Source organism: Eleginops maclovinus, chromosome 20 (genome assembly GCF_036324505.1).
Source record: "Eleginops maclovinus isolate JMC-PN-2008 ecotype Puerto Natales chromosome 20, JC_Emac_rtc_rv5, whole genome shotgun sequence".
Classification (NCBI taxonomy): Eukaryota; Metazoa; Chordata; class Actinopteri; order Perciformes; family Eleginopidae; genus Eleginops; species Eleginops maclovinus.
Window position 1 is genome coordinate 5,637,903 of NC_086368.1, and position 21,123 is coordinate 5,659,025.

General features: G+C 37.1%; 1 protein-coding gene across 1 annotated transcript in view; it reads right to left on the minus strand.

Moving 5' to 3' along the window:
• Positions 1–21,123, minus strand: part of ptprt (protein tyrosine phosphatase receptor type T) — a 293,754-nt gene that overhangs the window by 139,578 nt on the left and 133,053 nt on the right. The window contains exons 9-11 of the mRNA XM_063910759.1: positions 20,241–20,356; positions 19,585–19,765; positions 8,873–8,982 (exon numbers count right to left, since the gene is read on the minus strand). Coding sequence (XP_063766829.1) covers positions 8,873–8,982; positions 19,585–19,765; positions 20,241–20,356 — 407 coding nt within the window. The remainder of the gene's footprint in view (positions 1–8,872; positions 8,983–19,584; positions 19,766–20,240; positions 20,357–21,123) is intronic.

The following is a 21,123-nucleotide window of genomic DNA, read 5'->3' on the forward strand; positions in this document are numbered from 1 at the left end:
CATGTTTAACAGTTGTATGTGGACCTTAAGTTGGGTGTATCTGCGTTGTAACTAATCACAACAAATGTAACAACTCTTTGCTTTTTCCTGTAAAAGTACTATTTGGACTGCAAAAAAAGAAAAGGGCAATTTTTCCCTAATTTAATGCTTATTTAAATTAGATATCGCCCTATCCCAGAAGCGACTTAGAAAAGTGGAAATGTAATATATTAAGAATAAACTCAACAGCGGCAGAACTGGCTGTACTGCTGGGACCATGAAGGAGATAAATATTAAATAGATAAATAAACACAGCAGTGGTAGGCCAGGCCTCAGCACAGAGGTAATAAGGGAGAAATATAAGGATAAATATTAGAAAATGAAAATGAAGATGTGAAAGATAAAGATATCAAAGGAGGCGTAACTGTTATGGCAGCCCAACCGCTAAAAGCGCTCGTTTGTCGGACTGTAGGGCTTTCAGAGGTCCTGTGATTGGCTGGAGGGAGGAGAGGGGAGCTTTGGTTGGCTACAGGGCCTACCTGAGAGGTTAGAGCCTTGGGGGTTAATCCTGCGTGCGTGTGTGGGTTTGTGAGAGGGTATACCGGCAGGGGTCGGCGTCTGGATGCATAATCCTTTCTGACTATTACCCCCTTGTGTGTGTGTGTGTGTGTGTGTGTGTGTGTGTGTGTGTGTGTGTGTGTGTGTGTGTGTGTGTGTGTGTGTGTGTGTGTGTGTGTGTGTGTGTGTGTGTGTGTGTGTGTGTATCAGAGTGTATAATCCTCTTATGTTTGACTACCGGCAGACAGATTTGCTTCACTGTGTTCAGGAGTGTTTAAAGAGAACTGCTCATTTATTCATATTTATTTGAACATGACTTATTGCTTATACAGTATAAGGGCTTTATTTTGGTTGAATTATTTTTGCAACAATTAACAAATGAATAAATGTTCCTTTCAAGAATAACAGAGGAAAAAAATATATCATAACGGTTGTATGCCAATCTAAAGCGTATAGATAAATAGCATCTTGGAACAAATGGGTTTAACTACATGGGTTATTATGCAGTGTCTGAAAGTAAATATGTACAATTTCAGAGTACTATACCCACAAGATGTTATTCTACAGTATTCTGTCACAGATATCTCTATCACATAGTATCCAAACCTACATTCTGAGGTGTTGTTATAGGTTGAGATTATTTACAACTTCATTGATGAAAACACAAGCCTATCAGAAATATCTTTAAAAAAGGTTTGAATTAGATTCAACTTTACTAGTGTCAACATTGAGGTGGTGTATACAATAATGCAGCACTAATCATAGTACTTATAATGACTACTATAACTATATAATATAAATACTATGAAAAGGCTCATTTTGCAATATTAGTACTTTTATCTTTGGTACTTTACTGTGCGTATGTTTTGATGCTAACACTTTACTTTTGCAGGACTAATATTTCAACAGTGTGTATCTACAATTGAAAAAACTAATTGAAAGTGAAATATATGAGTATGTAATGATGTATAAGTATATGTAACTATGGGTTTGATGCTCATGAAAATACATATAACATAACCATATATTTTTCTGATTTTCTTTTGCTATTTTTGTAATCCCTTTTCTAAATGCATATTCTCATATGTAGATATATACTTAATTAAGACCACTCTCACTAAACACTCCACTGCACTGGTTAATTGAGTTGATTTAATGTACATTTGTAAAAACAATAAACAGCATTGCAAAGTTTCCTTGAGTTTCCTATAAAAAAGTGTTAAAAGCCAGATTTGCAGGAAAAAAGGGTATTATTGGAGTTATTATTCCCCTCGATTATTCAATAGAAAAATAAATATCTTAACAAAAGCTGATTGGCATCCGTTGACAGTCTTTCCATGTTTACAACAAATACTGTATGTTGTTTTCTTAGTGAGTCATATTGTAAGAAAGAGTCTCCTTAGCTAATTCCCTACCATGCAAGTTGTTTTGACATTTAATATCATTGCAGCGCCAAAGAAGCACAGCCGCTTAATGCATTATTTTTAATCAAAACTGTTACTGTGTTTATTTGCTGTTTCTGAAGATAAAAGCTCACATATTTCTCATAAACAGAACAGACTGTAGTCTAGTATAAAAAATAAAAGCTTATCTCTCCAACACTGTGGAGTAGAAGTGGTTAAAGACTTGCTGATTACAACCAGAGGAGGAAATCTCCTGCTGAACTGTTGATTATAATTATTAGAGTACACTTTGCCCCTTTCGCTCGGCTTCTGGTGTTCTGGGGAAGCTGAACCACACCAGGCTGTAATAAATATTTACCATGGACACAAACAAAGGAAAAGCAGGGCTGCATTACTTCACACACGTACACACAGGTGCAAGGGATACTAGGCCATTTCCCTGCAGGCCACAGAGGCAGTGGCAGAGTAAGTGGGGTCAGCAGCTCAAGGACTTGAACGCCACACTAAATATAGTCCATGACAGAAATGAAAACAATATAGAGGAAGAGAGGATGGGGAAGGTGAGGAGATGGAAGATAGGATGAGATTGCTTCTCAATTGACATTGTGTTTGGATTTAAAAAGTCGCAATTACAGTATTTATGTTTCTTTCTACATGCAACACAGCAGTGTGTTTATTCTGTGGGGCTTTTCTGCTCTTTTAAATCTTGGAGAAAAAAATATACTATACTGTATGCTTGTGTGTGAGCAGTATGCCTCACACACACAAACACATAAACTACTGGAGGCCAGGGCTCTGTAGAGAGTTTTAATCAGCAGTCTGAGTGTGTGTGTGTGTGTGTGTGTGTGTGTGTGTGTGTGTGTGTGTGTGTGTGTGTGTGTGTGTGTGTGTGTGTGTGTGTGTGTGTGTGTGTGTGTGTGTGTGTGTGTGTGTGTGTGTGTGTGTGTGCTTGTGTCTGACTCAAATTGAACTTTCAGTAAGAGGCGGTGTTAAACTTTGAGTCTTTGTCTTTGAGGTCAAATCCACAAGCTTCTTGTCGGTAAACACTTTTCTTAGCAGCGCAGTGTAGTGGTCTTTGTTAAAGGCCCATTCTGTGATCCATGAGTAAATGAAGGCTGACTGTGTTAGGAGCGAGAGAACGGGGCGGGAGTCTGCAGCACTGCAGAGTTTCCAATACACCCATTAAAACCAGAATAAATGTATTTAATTGTGTCTTATTATTTAATCAAAACACGAAATGTTGAGGAGCAATAACAATACAATAACCACTACACCTTTCCCCTCCATTGACTCCTTTAAAGAGCAGGAGGGGCTAGCATTGTCCCGCTCAGAAAGAGGACAGTCTGCATTTTCTGTTAAAATACATTTTAATAAAATGTCCTTAGTCTGTTTATTATTAATATGCTCATGATTATTATATATATATATTTTTTTTAAATGCATATTGAGTTTTAACGACTGACTTTGAAACATCTGTCCAGTGACTACATATGACAAAAAGCTTCTTGACTTCCTTAAGATACACACTTGAATTATTTAATAGCAACTAGATAAACAAATACAAATAGAATATGAACTATTGTCATTAAGACATGCAGTCACACAGATTTTGTTTTGTTTTAATTGTTGCTTTCACAATGCAGCTGTGTAACGTTTGTGTCATAATGCTTTTAATAATATAATCTTTTAAATGTGCTTTATGAATACATTTAACTAGCCATTACATCAGTAAAATGGGCCACCTTTGCCATTAATACCAAACAAAATAACAGCCTTCATCCGCTCTACAGCTCATGTGTACTACAATTCTGGGTATTTTTAAGGCCACCCTTTAATACATTTATATTCCAAATGATACTCAGGTGCTCCAGTTGGCACAGAAATCTGATAATACCATCCTTGCTGTTTTTGAGTCATCACACGCCCTGTTGGGTTGTGCGGTGTCTTTAAGGTGAGCTGAGCCGCTTCAATCACCCAGTAAACAGTAAACACAATCGATAGCAAAATCACCTCAGGGGACAGCTTCCCTTCCAATGAGAACTAATCATCCCTTTGTTCAGAATCCAGTGACAAGAGAAGAGAACACTGCAACTATATGTCTGCCATTTTTTACAGAAATCAACAGCCTGGAACAGAGTAACTCGCTGAAATAAATACCCGACCTAACTCGCTGAAATAAATACCAGGCTGATGGCCAGTATTGGTTTGTGTGATTGATTAAAGGCCCTTCCTGAGGATGGAGGAATTGTCTCAGAGTTATTCACCCACAACACCACCAGAAACCCCAGAATAACTACATACTGTACTAGTAGCCTATCATGTAGTGTGTTGGATTAAACAGCTCCTGGGTTTGTCAACAAAACATTCTTAGATTTGCTTACTCTGATCTTGCCGCTGGACATTGAGCAGCTGGGGGGTTGAGTGCTTTGAAGTTTTCCTTTGACCAAATAGGTCATTAAGGTTCAGTTCCATTTACAACTACTCGGTAAAGGTTAGAGCAAGATCAGCCAAATGGTAGTCAACTATCTCCCTAGAGGTTGTTGAGCAGAATAAGATCAAAAGATCTCTGCCTTTATTGAAGGTCAGTTGTTCTTGACGTGACTGAAGAGCCAAAGATGTTGCTCGTCTCAACGATGTTAACATTGGTAATTTTTATCAGGAATGATTAACAATAAAGCAATCAATTTCTGGTGAGAAAAGTCTTGTGAACATATCTTAACCCTTTGTTTAAGTCAACCTATTTTGTTTAATAGTACACTATACCTTATATCTTGACAAATAGCAACAGAATTAACAAATACATGAGCACAGTTATTTTGTATTATATCACTAGACTGTGATTTAAAAAGACATCCATTGCACGCGCTCAGATAACTGAAAGGTTGACTTTTAATAAATGTATTGTTTCAACAAATTAAACATGATTGTATTAGGCTAGGTGAACCAAGACTATTAAGCTTAAATACAAAATATTAGGTTCCACTTAATATTATTGCTTTCAAATAACTTTATACCATTTTGTGTAATTTGTTGACAAAATGAATGTAATCAAAGTCAACGTTTAGATAGATAGTTGGATAGATACTGTATATCCACCACCCCCCCCCGCCCCCACCCCCCGCAAAAAAGCTCCCGACAAACTGATTTGTTTATTTAGCTAATTTTACCCATGCCATAGTTTGCACAGTTGTTCTGTTTTCAGTCACAAGACATCGCGGACATTTGAAATGGTAATTACAACATTTCAAGTTTTTATTTTTATTTTTAAAACCAATATTATCAATCCCAACATGTAATCCCTAAATGCAGCTAAGTCCTAACCAACAGATCTGCTGCCAAGCTTGAACACCAGTTAAACTGCACCATGCCAGTTTAAGAAGATCAGAATTTATATCCTGTATCAAATGATGTCTAATCTATTCCGCTCAGGAAACAAAGGATTTAGAATGAACCACTGTGTCCACTTGCCATGATGTCAACATTTTACCAGTCATTATTTTGGATGAGAAGTTTCTGTTGGACAGAAACACAACCTGATTGGCCCTGAGGATGGAGGTTCAGAAGGAATCAGTTATCAGCAATGTGTTGTGGCTGGTGGAAAGGTCTATTCTATTGGGGGTAAATGTCAGCTAAGAATGAAATACTGATCAGATGAAGTGCCAGAAGATGTCAAATGTAAGATACCTTGTATTAAATATGTCTAATCTGGTTGTATCATGTTACCTGATTTCCAAAAGTTGCTGGTACTTACTGTTGAGTATATCAGATTATTCACTAAACTTTAAATCCAAATGGTAAATGTTGACTTAAGAAAAGAGGACATAATCCAACTGAAGGCTTGGTTAATCAATATTCTACAAAAACAAATATCATAGAGGTTTAAGCAAAAATATGTTTTTTTTAAATCCTTTCCCTTCCCCCTACCTCCATGGAAAAGACAGAGTATTATAGTTATGATCAAGTTTTTCCACACTCTACCTTCATCCATCCATCCCACTTCCTCCCTCCACCAGTATCCCCAGACACCATGTATCCTTTCTCATTTATGAATAGAAAAGACAAGAAGGAGTGAAGGAGGGCGAGGGGAAGGGGGGGATTGGTCCCTTTAGATCTCACCCAGATGCATCCTTTAATCCTGTAATTAGCTGCAATTATAGTAATAGAAGCAAGGGATGAAGTGATCATATTTGCAGTCTGAATTAATTACTGATTTCGGACACATTTCCACTTAAAACGTTTTATCCCCTATACCAGTTCTCACTGGGTTATTCTCATTCTCTTATCTCTCCTCAAGATTATTCACCTCCACCAATCTATTTCCCCCCCTTCTTTCTGTCTTTGTCCTGGGTGTAATTCATCTGTTTTTTATCCTGAAAAGCAAGGGAAACAGAAGGGGAAAAAAACAGAGAACACAAGAGACAACAGAGCAGGATAGCAGACAACAAGAGGCCCTTTAGATGTTGCAGATGATGCCTTTAATCCTGTCAATAGCTGCAATTATAGTAATTATCTCTAATAGCAGTGCATTGTGTGGAGGCTCTGATATGTTTAACAGATGATGCTGAGTCGTGCCGCCTCCGCCCGGGCAGAGAGGGCAGGGAACTTAGATTCACATTAATGTAACAGATACAAAACAAGGCGAAAGTGATGATGGCCCCCGGAGGTTTATTAACTGTGAGGAGTGTTTTTTCAAGCTCTGGGTTCGAGGTCTAATGGAGGTCTAAGAAATTGTCCTAAGTGGTCTTTTAACTGTGCAGAAAGAGCTGAGAGACTGGAGATTGATGTAGAGAGAGCTTCGGAGAAAATAAAGGTAATTTGATAGAAGATGGGAGAAAATGTGTGGCGTAAGATAATGTAAAAGAGAGCAGCTCTACAGCGATATGAAGAACAAACTGGAAAAACTGCAATGAACATTTGAGTTTACTGTATGTTCAGTAGAGTTTATAGACACTAAGTTAAAAGATCGAATCATTTAGTCATTTATCAAACAAAATCCCAAATGGTTGTTGCAATTTTTATTAAAAACTACGGTGGCCTACAGGGGCAAACGCATTACAACCGCCCAACACACGTTTATTAGGAGAAAAGCTCTGCAGTTTCAAAAACTGAAGAAAGATCTTCATCCATTTGACAACACATTTGCAGCATTTAAAAAACATTCACCAACTTGAAACTTACGCAGCTTTTACTAAAAATAAGCTGAAAATACAACGGAAACGTGGACACTACAAAGTGACACACAGACGGGACCTTGTTTACGTTGAGGGATAATAAAGTTTGCAAACTGTCACCGTTACTGGAAAAGAACATACCAGTTTTATTGGTTTATTTTAACAATGATCCCATGATTCCTCCCAATATTATTTTAAGATATGTTGTAAGCTAGCTAGCTATTATAGCTAACCTAGTCATATCAAAAATACTGAGAAAAAACTTTAAAATATGAAACAGACTCTGCCAACAGTCACAGTTGGCCAACTTTATAATCCCCGAATGTCAATATGCGTTGTGTTTTGAGCTCCTTCCAGATTTTTTTTATTTACAGCTGTGTCACTAAACACTGTGTATGTTTAAGTTGGTGAACAGGTTTCTTCATTTGCATGAGTTTTGGCACCAAGTTGTTTATATTTGCATCGTTTTTTTTAATAGCAGCTTGTATTTCCTATTGTAAGTGTTTTTGGCCTTAGTAGCACATTTGCCTCTGCTGGCCACTGTAAAAAACCTCTCATCATTCAGTGTTGAGCTCTGGGAATTGATAGCCATTTTTAAACATGTTATATAAATAAGAAATAATATAAATATACTAGATTTATTGATGAGTATTATAAAGATGTGTTTCATGTTTGCAGAGGTGGGGTTTCCAAACTAAACACACTTACTCATCACTTATGTCACTTCGTAATTTCTTACACATTTCCACCACACACACATTCCAGAGTTAACACCATCCCCTTCTCAAAACCATGCACACACACACACACACACACACACACACACACACACACACACACACACACACACACACACACACACACACACACACACACACACACACACACACACACACACACACACACACATGTTAAAATGGCAATATATCTCTCTATCTCACTCACTCCCAAACATTGTTTATGGACTGTCTGGGGAAAAATATTTTCTTGCATGTTCTTTTTAATTCCAACCCTGAGTCTGCTTTCTAAATGGAGTGTCCATATATTTCCAGCAAATAAGTGTAATTTCTACCAATTTCAGCTTGCATATGACCAACACAACTTCTGCTTCTGTTATTGAGGTTTGCCACAGTTTTTTGAAGAACATCTATAATGGAATTCAACTTGCAACCCTCTAATTCTTACACTATAAAACAAATCGATTCATATTGCAATATATTAAAATATTTCATACATCAAGAGGGTTTCTTACTTAGTTAAAAAACATTACATTTTACACCATCAATGTTATTTAGAAACGCAAAAGTAAGTTTGCTCATCAGGACAGCCAATAAATGTTTAATTTTGAGTCAAAAGAAGTCAAATTGCAAGAAAGTAAATAAATTATAACTGGAAATTAAGCTTGTCTTTGTATCTTAATATTAAGAAGGATATAATTCATATTGACAAAGGTTATCAATATGTATTTGGTTCAATATTAAAAGTTGTTTTGAACTCATGACTCCAGAATGAGGATATTATATTTGAATAGGACCCTCTGTGTCAAACACCTCACATTATAAGTTCAGACAGATAGATGATAATGGAGTGGTGTAGTATAAGATTGAACAAATTGACAGTTGTACCTCATGAACTGGCAGTAAGAGCCATTTACTTAATTGTGCATATATATTTAGCTTTCCAGTATGGGTGCAAACCATTGATCTGTACCGTGACCTTGTATAGTGTGCAGTGAGTGTGAGTCCCAACTCTTTCACTGACCTCATACAGCGTGATGACCCCGTTGGTCTCATTGGGCGCTTTCCACTGCATGAAGATCTTCTCTTCGTAGGGGGTGTTCTGCAGGGACTCCATCGGCACTGAGGCAGGCACTGTGTGGGGACAATAATAACACACAACATTGGAATAAATGTAACATAAATGAGTATGTGTTGTACTTTCTGCAAAATCTTGAAAAACTACATGTATTGGTAACTTTATTCAAATACTGGAATAGAAATATTAATGATTCACTCACATCACAATTATTTACCTGCATCAGTTTATCATTTTACTACAGTGACTTCAACATGTAATGACGCTAACTTTTCCTGCAGCCATTAAACACATCATGAAATACAGCAGAGTCTGTCGATGACTGACGTAGGAAACAAATCCTGTACAAAAGTCCCATTCTCCAATACTAAAACATTCATAAGTATATTACTTTTGATACACAAAAGCAGTGAGAAAAGTGTGAGGAATCTCAGTGGAAAGGAGTTTGTATCACTTAATTCTGTTAGTTAGTGTAGCACAAAGTTTCACATATCTAGTAACCTTCTCAATATTGAGTTAGTGAAAATCTAATTTAGGGTACTCCTCCTATGAGGCAGAATGAAATCTGCTGCTGGTGTCAGACAGATCATTTTATCGAGAAGGACGGTCGCACCAATTAAATATGACAGGGTATTTGATTATATTTCTTATATTCCAAAAAGATCAAGTCTCTTTCATATATATCAGGCTACTTTTTGAACATTAACTAATGTCCAGAGGATATCTATTCAGGTTACAAAAAACATAGCTGAGAAACAGATGTAATGGGACATTTAAATACCTTTCTCTTTGAGCATCAGTTATGTTTCCGCTTTGTCATGCAATAACATAAACATGTTGTGGATTATAATTGTTCAGTTAATGACTTCCCTGATGAATGCAGCAATACATAATCAGAGCTTCTTCTGGGTATGAATCTGTCTGGTTGTAATATTAAGATGCTCTGCTTAAATTTGTGAGATTAAAATAGTCAAATCCTTAACTTAACACCCTAACACCCTATAATGATAGCATGAGAAGATAACTTACTTAAAAGTAGTAATAATACGGTGTAGAAATACTCAGTTAAGTACAAACCCTGCATTCCAAATTTGACTTCAATCAAAGTATGACAGTATTAAAATCCAAATGTACTTAAAGGGACAAAAGTGAAAGTAGTCATTATGCAGAAAGGCCATTTTCTGAGAAATGTATATTGTGTCACTGGATTATTAATAGTAATCCATTCATGTTTTCATCATTTTACCTTTGCTGCTGGTAAAACTGGAGCTAATGTTGATAACTTGTTATACTGCCACGTATGTTAATCCATAACAGTACATTATAATGTATTAGCCGGTTTATTGTTATATATCATTTAAAATGTAGTGGAGTAGAGGTACTGTAAGAAGAAAGTTCGTAGTTACTTTCCAACACTGGTGAGCCAATACATTTTTTTAATACAAATAATTTGGATAGAAAACCTCATATGCAAAGTCGATCAGGTCAAAGTTAATTACAATGTCACCGGACTAACTCTCCTGTCAGCGGAAAACTCTCACCTGATGAAACGGTGACTTTGACATCAAACTGTCAGCTTTATACTTGCATTTGATGCTGCTCCAAAGATAAGCACTATGCAAATCCTTTTGAATTCCCTCAGTTTTATGGGGTAAAGAAATCACAAGCTTTCATGTTTAAATTGAAGGCATCAAAAAGTTCTACATTTCACTAGCTTAAGGAACTGTAATGCAGCACCACTTAAAGACTCATATTTCTGTATTGTTTGATTCATTTGATCATTTTATAGTATGTTGTGACTATGAAAACTGACTTCAGTCAACACTATCCAATTGTGATGTATGTTTAAAGAGGCCCATTAATGCTTGTTGGGGTTTTCCCTTTCCTGTTGTTAGTTGAATAGGTTTGTGTGCATGCAAACGGTATGCAAAAGCTAAAGTAACAGTAAGAAATAAATAATATGCAATACATGTAATTGTATGTAGATTTCAGTACATACAGTAGGCACACAAAGCTGTTCTTAAAGTGCAAATCCCTCCTTTAAGTCACACAGCGAGGTATAGACAGGTATCCTACTATACACAGACACTTGACTCATTATAGCAAAATCTACCTAGTAACGACAGTGTGTGTGTGTGTGTGTGTGTGTGTGTGTGTGTGTGTGTGTGTGTGTGTGTGTGTGTGTGTGTTAGTGTGTGTTTTTAAGTAAGAGACAAAGTTTCACACATTTTAACGAAGAGGTGTCTGACACCTTGTCAGGGAGAGATGCTGTCAAACTGTTGAAAACACAAATTCAGACACAAGAACAGTCGCACGTGCGCAAGTGTACACTAGACACCAGAACACAATAATGGTGTGCACACTGAGGGGTGTGAATTGTTCTAAATGTTATAGAGAAGTAGACAGACAGTGCCAGGAGGGACAACTGACTGATGTGTTAAAATGAGTGTTTATGCATTCACTTCTTGTTGGTCTACTTCACTCTTACTGATCATTGGACACTTGCAGGAAGAGACCACTTCAGCATTATCATTTTCTATTGTTTTATTATGTATAGACATGTCTTTGAATTAAATTATTATTATTTAGAATTTGTTATTGTATTTTATAACATACTGACAACCTTTCTCTGTGTTGGAATTCAACAGACACTGGAATGGCTCCCATTCATTTAGAGATAAAGATTTAAGAAAAAGTTGGTGTGGTCTCTATTTTGTTGTGGAGCTGTATGACCTTTTAATGTGCTTGCTATTGGCTGTGCATAATGTTGGTGATGCAGGAAGCTAGATTTAATCTGCACCCACTGTTGCTCACTGTGGATCAGAGTGCAATATTTCACAGAAACAACCACGGACAAAGGCTTTTATTTGCTCAGTCTGAGTGATATCAGTTGAGAAAACCTTTTTGGAACATCCTGAATGTTCAGCCTTTTCACAGCCACAAATTGATTCTAACAACAAAAAAAAAGAAGATGGATGCCTCACAGAATATCCCTTTTCACCTGAGAATTGGGTGCCATCATCCATCTTTCTTAAAAAAAGAAGAAGCTTAAGGATGTCAGGACTTTCAAAGCCTGTGGCCAGTCCTGGCTTAAGATTTAAACCATCACAGACAACAGATTTATTAAATTTGCTGCAAGCATGACAGACTGAATGCATTGTGTTCGGATGACGGGTGCAAATACTAGCTGTTCAGCACAGCAGCAACATATGACGGCATTTAGCCAAGTGATGGGACTAAAGTGAGAATACATTTGTGCATACTTTGCTATGTATCAATTTGCGCACTTTTGTACCTGCATTTGATATTTTGTGCATACGTTTCTCCAAATGCTAAAATATGGCAAAATGCAAAATTAGCACAAGTTGAGTGTGGAACCCTGGACATTTCTCGCCACCATCTTGGCTACGTAATTGTAATGCACCAGCTGAGATTGTACAGCACTATACTAATAAAAGCTTTACAAGTGGATTTGTATTCTATATTTAAAGCATGTGGTGTTTAAAAAAGCCACTGGAAATTGTATTAGGTTATTTCAGCAGTAAGTAATGGTTTGCTACTCGCATACAGTGGCAATTGTCAATTCCAGTACGGGCACCACAGCTGTGTGTGATTTGAGACAACACTACAAGATCAGAGTGCACACACTGGGTAAGTATTTACAGTGCAGGACATGGTAGCTAATGAGAAGAGTATCTAAATTGAGACACAGCTCATAACTCAAAGCTAGTTCAGTAACTTTCTGTGACATCTGTGCATGAAGACCCAATATTCTGAACATATTCTGCTTTCAGTACATGTATGTTAAGCAAAGTTTCTTATGTTTGAGATTATTTTCATTTTATGCATGGTCTTTGTTCAATAGGGACATATTAATATACCCATATAGTTCCACATTAATGTATAGTTTTACAAATAAAATATGTTACATTGTATCCTGTTTAAGTGTTTTCTAGAATCGTTTGGTACATTTGTTTTTTTTTAGCAAACTTCTCATGTCAGAGAAGTTATTTTAGTCAGTCAAGGAGCCAAAGATAATGCATTGTCATTAACAAGACAAGTTTGCCCAACAAATGCAGTTGTAACTAGACCTACAGAAGGATATTTTGATTAGTAATTCCAGGGTGTTGATTAGGGCTCTATCCTGCGGAGCATATCAAATTACCTTAACAAAGAAATGTAATTAGATGCTGCCATGTTCATTCGAAACCTTATCACTCACATCTGTGTGTGTGTGTGCGTGTGTGTGCACGCGCATGTGTGCGTGCACACGTGTTTGTGTGTGTGTGTGTGTGTGTGTACGCGCGTGTGTGTGTGTGTGTGTGTGTGTGTGTGTGTGTGTGTGTGTGTGTGTGTGTGTGTGTGTGTGTGTGTGTGTGTGTGTGTGTGTGTGTGTGCGTGTGTATGTTGGTGTGTACTCATCTGTAATGATGCACAATGGATATCTGTTTGGTGCCTTTGTGTAGGGGTACGTGCAAATGCATGTGAAAGCCTTCTATGACTCACAGCATGCACCCCGATATCTGTGTGCTGCTTCGAGGCATGGACATGTACTGTGTGCATCATGACTCACATGACGTACCTGTGTATCCATGTGTATTTTTGTGTGTTTGCATCTGTTTATGTGCGTGCGTGTTGCTTTGCACCTTGGAGGCCGAGACAGAGCAAAACAGGCTTCATTGCAAAGATAACGGCTGCTGTAACCCATTAATCATAACTTAATTAACTTTGTACATGCTGCACAATGAATGGCCTTCTTCATTAACCCCCCACCCACCATTATAGAGTATGTGTGTCTGTCATTTTTCGATCCTAACCTCTGTCTCTCTTTTTTTATTTTTTCTATGATTTTCAAATTATCTTTACTGGCATGAAATAAATATGTGTGATTCTTCTATTGCTTGGTTTATCTGACTCTTTCCATGTTTACATAATTTCAAGCGCACCCGGCTGTTTATATACTGTAGCAGTCGAGGGCTGTTTGCAATAACAGGAATCACCATAGAAGTGTGTAGATAATGTATGAAAAGGTGGTGTTTGTGAGCGGAAATCCTTTGGTCAACAGCGATACTGGATATTAGGATATACTGAATTAAAGATTCCCTTTGATGCTTTTTGGGGTTTTCCCTTTCCTGTAGTGTGTAGTAAATAATTGTTTTGCATGTAAATGCCCACATCCCTACCTAACTTTTAATTCATAACATAGTAACATCACTATGTAAAAAACTAGCTTGGCCAGGATGTACATTGTATATGAAAGGCTAATCAAAACAGAGCCTGGCAGCCAACCAATCAGAGCAGATTGGGCTCTGGTTTCAGACAGAGGGTGAAAAGAGGTGCTGCAGCACAGGCAGTATGAGAAAAATAAAGAGCTTTTTGAACATTAAAGCATGGAGACATGTCACAGTAGAGACAATATGAACCTGAAAAGCAGCAGAATGTCCTCTTTAGAGTCAACTAAGATTTATCCTATTTTTTATTTTGTTTGGAAACCTATGCTTTACAAATCAGTGTTTTAATGGGGAAACAAATATATATTGCCATTATTTTTTTTCATCTCATTTGTTTTATTGGATTACAAGCTGTGCTGGTGGACATGATTACGATTAAAATTGGATGTTTGGATGTACGGATTGCACTGCAGTTATGTATAAATTGTTATGATCAAAGACCAGACTTTATTTACTTTGTTTTTTAAAAGTTAAGCAAAGTGTCTTTTTACGATGAGCAGGTGATCCATGTGAAAAGCAGATGTTAAGTGAGTGGAACCCTTGGAATTATCATGTTGTGGTTCCCTCTTTTAACATTCAAATATCACACAGTGTCATCTCCATAAACCGTACCTGACAACAAACAAGGTGCTTTTGAAAGTCAAAGATGCACTCTTTGTTTGCAGTCTTTGAAATGTTAAATAGAACAATTATTTTTGAAGTTATTAACCTGAATGAGTTTTTTAAGACAGCACCAAAAAGAATTGTTGGTGATTTTTTTTCTCCACATAAAACTACTGTGTCTGTTAATGTTGAGAGCAAATGATCATAGAATACTAAACACAGTGAAAATAATTAAAAGCGCATACATAATGGGTTCACTTCTACGACTTAATGCACTTTGATGAAGTGCCTTTTTTGGAAAATGTACAGCTGGTGAGGAATAAACTGAAAAATAACAAAAGTGATGTATCTGATTGCTGTTCCTCTTTCACTGTGAACTTAGAAAACACCCACTGCTGTGAAGATAAAAGGATTATTAAATCTCGACGACTGGGAGTGTTGTTTGAGTGAGGAGACCGCTTAGCTGTTTAATAGGAATGGGGTATTTACAAAGATATAAACATGTCACAAAAATAGGGATTACAGATCAGTATTTTAATATCTAATATATGCTGTTTGACTTTAAAAATGTTTAACCACTGAAAGGATATCTACACTGCAAAACAACATGAATTCAGCCATTGTTTTTGCACAACACGTTATTTGTAGTTCTATTTAAGACACTGACTCTTCTTTTGTTTTACTTTATTATACATATAACACAGTTTTATTAGTTCTATTTCATAAAAAGCATAAAGTCCTTAAAACACAATGTAAGTGTGTTCACAATTGTATTTAAAAAAAAAAAAACCTCTGTTAATTAAAGTTAAAAACACATTCATATGTTAGACGTTGGATAAACAAGATGCTATTGTGTGAGTAACACTGCTTGTAAACGTTACTTTTTTTCGTTTGAGCTACATTTAGGCATGTTTAAGTAAAAACATATTTTTATTACACTATCAAAAAGGCAACCTTTAAATTGTTGTTGTTTTAATATTGATAAATGATTAGTCTATAGACAGCTTTGAGAACATTTGTTTGGTGGTTGTTTTTGTTAGATTATATTCATAACCCATGTCACTGCTGGCATTTCAAATTGTCATATCAGGAAGGAAAAATGTAATATTAAATATTGACGAGGACTTTGGTTTGGTAATAAGCCATTCCTCTAGGCCTACATTCTCCCATCCACACCAATTTACTGGGAACTAATCCATTTACTACAACTTTAGTTAGGGCCACTGAATCTAAAAGGTTTTCTCAAGGACATTTAGTAGTCTGGTGATACAAATAAACCCAAAAAAAGGTGTGCATTTGGCATTATATTGCCCGACAACACAGTATGTTATGGGGTGGCTGTGGCTCAGTGGGTTCAATGGTTTCAACCAATCAGAGACGGTTGGTGGTTCAGTCACCAGCATTTGCAGTCAACATGTGAGAGTGACCTTGGGCAAACTGAATCCAGAACTGTGGCTGTCGGCATGGCCTACGGTATGGGATCCAAAGGCTCTGTAAGTTGCTTTGGATAAAAGTGTCAATTAAATGAAAAAACTCAAATGTATTGTTGTCAAACATAGTTTGTAGTGGGCAGAATGTTTGTAAGAAGGCTACACTGATTTCCTCTGGCACATATTTGATGAATAAGAGTTCTGGCTGCTGTATTGAGCTGACCTGACAGCTACCTGACAATTATGTGTTCATGCTTAGGTTAATAGGCTGGTGTGTACAATGAGCGGACATGACATTTGTCTTTGAGGCGTGTGTGTGTGTGTGTGTGTGTGTGTGTGTGTGTGTGTGTGTGTGTGTGTGTGTGTGTGTGTGTGTGTGTGTGTGTGTGTGTGTGTGTGTGTGTGTGTGTGTGTGTTTGTGTGTGTGTGTGTCTTCAAATTGTGTTTTGTCTCTAGGAATGGATGGACAATTAGACGAATGTGAAAGAAGAAAACAATGCATTTTACACATGTAACTCTACAATACTCTTAGCATCACAGTGTGTTCAATAAACCTCAATCTAATAGACAAATATTAATATCATCATATGTGCTATACCATTTGAATGTATAGACTGTATTAAAGGTGCCCTATATTGTTTGTTTTCAGGTTCATTTAGTATGTAGTGTCTCTATTGTGACATTTATCCATACTTTAATGCTTAGAAAAAAAGGTCTTGTGGGAGGGAAACTCCATCTGGAGGGACCGTAGGGATGTTAGCCTTTGCAGACCATTTACATGCACACAAACCTATATAACTATATACAGTAGGAAGGAGAAAACTCCAAAAAACACAAGGGCCTCTTAAACATCTTAATTAAACTCCCCTTGAAGTTGCTTGTTTTTCTTAATCTGACATTAGTAATCTCACATCTTTCCTGAGTTTTATACTTCTTTAGATATTTCATCTTTTTAAACACAAAGGGGGGCAATAAGACTTGGAGTGGTGAGTCCAAAAATAAACATTTTTAAAGTAAACATGGACAATCCTTAGCTGCTAAAACTAATTTAGCACAAAATGAACAATGCAGGATACTTTTCAGCGAGACATTCAAAATGTTAACGCCACCGCGTATATTGTGTGTGTGCATTATAATATGTAGTAAATGTTAACAGTGCAGCTTTCAGTAAAACAATTAAGGACTTGATTAAAAACCTGAGAAGCATGATAAAAAAGAGTTTAATTGCAAATCCGTCATGTTGCCCCTTTGCATAGCTTAAAGTAAACTTGCATTTCATCAGCAACCTTTAAAAGTAAGTTTGTGTATGTGTGTGTGTGTGTGTGTGTGTGTGTGTGTGTGTGTGTGTGTGTGTGTGTGTGTGTGTGTGTGTGTGTGTGTGTGTGTGTGTGTGTGTGTGTGTGTGTGTGTGTGTGTGTGTGTGTGTGGGAGAAGCCGCTTCATTTGCAGGAGCAGCAGCTCTATAAAGCCATTACCGTACAAACAGCAATTAGACTCCGCGTGAACAATTGCTGTTGTGTTCCCTAATTACTGAATTACAACCAGGAGATTAACGACGGTTAAATAAAAAACAATTAAGCACAAAACAATTAAGGTTTTCCTTTTTTTGTCCCCCCCCCGAAGCAATTGATTCTCCCCAGTCATGTTAACTCTGTATAGAAAACTTGCAGTATGTGTTTGTTCAGCCAGTGAAAGGTAGGAATTTCAAGCTGAGACAAGATGTTCCCCAGAAGCTAAATTCAGAGGATATTAGTTATGAGATCAGAAGAAGAGCGTGCCCTGAGGAGGGTGGGAAAGAGATGAGATGTGGTATCATTAAAACAATGTTTTTATCCTGCTTATCAGGGATTGCTCTAATGGATTTGTGTAATGTTGTTGAGAGGAATGTAAAGCATCAATGAATTATTAGAAGTAGAGGCTGGGGCAAACACTCTGTTCCGAATTAGCGGAACATGGAGCCCTCTGGAAAAGAAAGAGGAGTTTTAAATGTTGTTTTGAAATAAATTGAACTCCTCGGGTACTTTATATGTGAGACATTAATAAAGTATGACAGTACAGCCTCTGTAGATCTCTAGCTAAAGGGTGCAGTGATGAGAGCGGCTGTTGATTGGTGCAGATATGGATGTTGCAGGGATTTAACCAGTAATCCTGCAAGTATAATGCGTCTGTAAATTCTATCACGCTTTCTTAAGGTTGTGCCTCAGTGTAGCTACGGTTGTCCTTTACTGGAGCGCAGGTCGTTTTTGGGGTAAAAACCTTTACGAAAAAACCACATGTGCATTTAACCTGATTTAAGTCTGATGTGAAGCAAATACATGCCTACTTGAATGTCTAGCAGACACTGACCAATGACATCATCATTCATTTTGAGTTTTTTATTTTTTGTCAGTCTTACAAAAAAAAAAAAAAGTCCACCCCGCTGACCCTGAAGACATCTCATCTTAGTTTGTTGTATTGTATAGTTTTTAAAAAAATCATTTTTAAACATACATTCCTGTTTTAGCTCTGGTCTTGGTCTCCACCAGCTCAAAAGAATGTCCCTTTGGCTGCTGGATTTTCCACATTCTTCAACAAAGTTGCTTACTTTGTCTGTCACCTTTATGATAGGCATGTAACAAAAAAAGATCTAGGTTATGCAGGCAGGAACAGCTGCCAGCATCTCTTATTGAGAAGCACTGACTAAGTGTTTCCTAAGACAGTCAATGCAAAAACAAGAAATTTAAAGGGGCCATTAAACTCTCTAAAGCAACAGAATTGGGAGAATAATTTGTGCCACGGTTTCCACCGCATTTCACTGATTGATTTGATCAAGTGTCTGAACATAAACTTCAAAATGAAAATGAATAATCAGAGTTACAATTATTAGGGGACACACCAGTCCGAAGTGTTAATTGAATAACACAAACAAATGTAAAGTGCTGTTTTTCAAGCTGCAATATCCTGTTTCTTGTTAAAAGCTGTTCAAATGTGATATGGTCACACTTTTATTCCTTTTATTTCCCAAAATATAAAATGAAGATGATTCAGAATGCACATTTTGTATATGAATAAAAGTGTCCTGTTTTGATGTTGTTTAACGTGTTTTGTTTTTTTTCAATGTACAGTGCTGAACTCTTATTGCTCCAATGCTTTGGGTGCTGGAGTTCTAACCACTCGTCTTTCAAACAGCGTAGGATGGACTACGACACTCCTTATGTTTTCAAGCTGACTTTAGGTGGCCATTTCTCCTTCCATTGGTTCTGAACAACTCCTGTTCTCATGGTCAGAAATGTTAGGAATTTCTGAATGACTTTCTGTGAGCCAGACACTGAGTTGTTGGGATAGGTAAAGCTGCCTTGATTATAAGTTTGATCAATATTTGGCTGTTAAATAATTTCGGTATGTTTTGACTCACCGTCCTCCTCTGTCTGTTTGACTATCTCCTCACTTTCCTTGCTGCCCTCTGGGTTAGCCAGCACCAGCCTTAGTCTGACCTCGACAAAAGGCCGGAGCCCCCTCAGAGTGTAATGTGACGACGTCTGGATCAGCTCCTCTGCTGCAAACTCTTGCTGGTTGAACACATACTGGTACTGCACCTGGGGAGCATAGGCAGTTGGTTATAAGCAAAAATTACAAATGCAGAGCTGCCGTCATTTGATGTACTAAACTCTGCAAAGCCCTGATGAAACCAGAACATTTAGAAACAAAACAGAACATTGTGACTTTCAGATCAAAACATTTGCAAAACAAGGCAAGTTTATTTATATTTAGGACTCATTTCTGCACCACTATACAGTCCCAGAAAAAAAGAGAGACCACTCCACATTTTTCTTGAATCTCAATCTCTACATGTATGGCAGCCAGTCAATGGACTTTAAAAGTTGTAATATGTAATTAAAGCAATGCACTTGCCAAAATGTAATTAAACATTTCAATAAAAGGGGTAGTATGTGCCACCATTTTTCCTGGTCACATAATGCTCTCATGGTGGTGACAAAGGAAAGTCCACAAAATGAAACCTGCACTTCTGAGTTTATAGTCGCAGCACAGATAGTGTCCAGTCGTGCGTACCGTCAGATTGTAGCTGTGGCAGCGTGTCACTGCATACCCAAACGTCTCCCACTGTATAGTCAGCTGCCGGGCTCTGACATCCACTACATTGACATTTTGGGGACCATGGACCGGATCTGGAGGGGAAAAGAACAGAAACAAAAAGTGTATTATTGCTCTGAGGAGGAAAGCTCATTCAAGAAGAGACTGCGGAGTCACTGATTCCTCTGAACCATCTCATGAGGAGATACAATGACAAGCAACCAAATAATGATCAGTCAAAGATTTTCAAGGCTTATACCTTTGAAATTTTAAGTACATTTGTTCTAGTCTCTTAAAGAGGATTTCCTCTACATTACTTAAAGTACACAGCTATCCCTCTCTAAATCAATTGTTCAACATTACTCATATTTTTTTGGCTTATTTTGTCCATACATGTGCTTTATTCAAAATGCATGATTAAATAAGTAAAGAGAAAACAAAGAAAGAAATTGTACAAAAATGTAATACAATTAAAAGGAGTTATAATAAAAAACAACATCTACAGTTAGATCCATGGTCTCTTCAGCAGTATAAGACTAAATATTTACATAATTTGCGTAACATGTGAAAAATAAACATTGGCTGATAGCATTTTGGAAAAGAATATGACAGGAAAATTCCCATAAAAAAAATTATATATATATATATATCCATTATGCTATTTTGTTCAGTGCCATGCTAAGGGCCACTCTGAGTTTATCAAGAAAGTCAGTTTATTGATCTGCAGACATTTAGAGTAGTTATTACTGCCTTTCCCATATGTCACTCACTCACACACACACCACACACAGCAGCTTAAACCTGCCCACGGACACATGGTCAAAAACAACTCACATGCACACACACAGCATTGTTCCAGCCA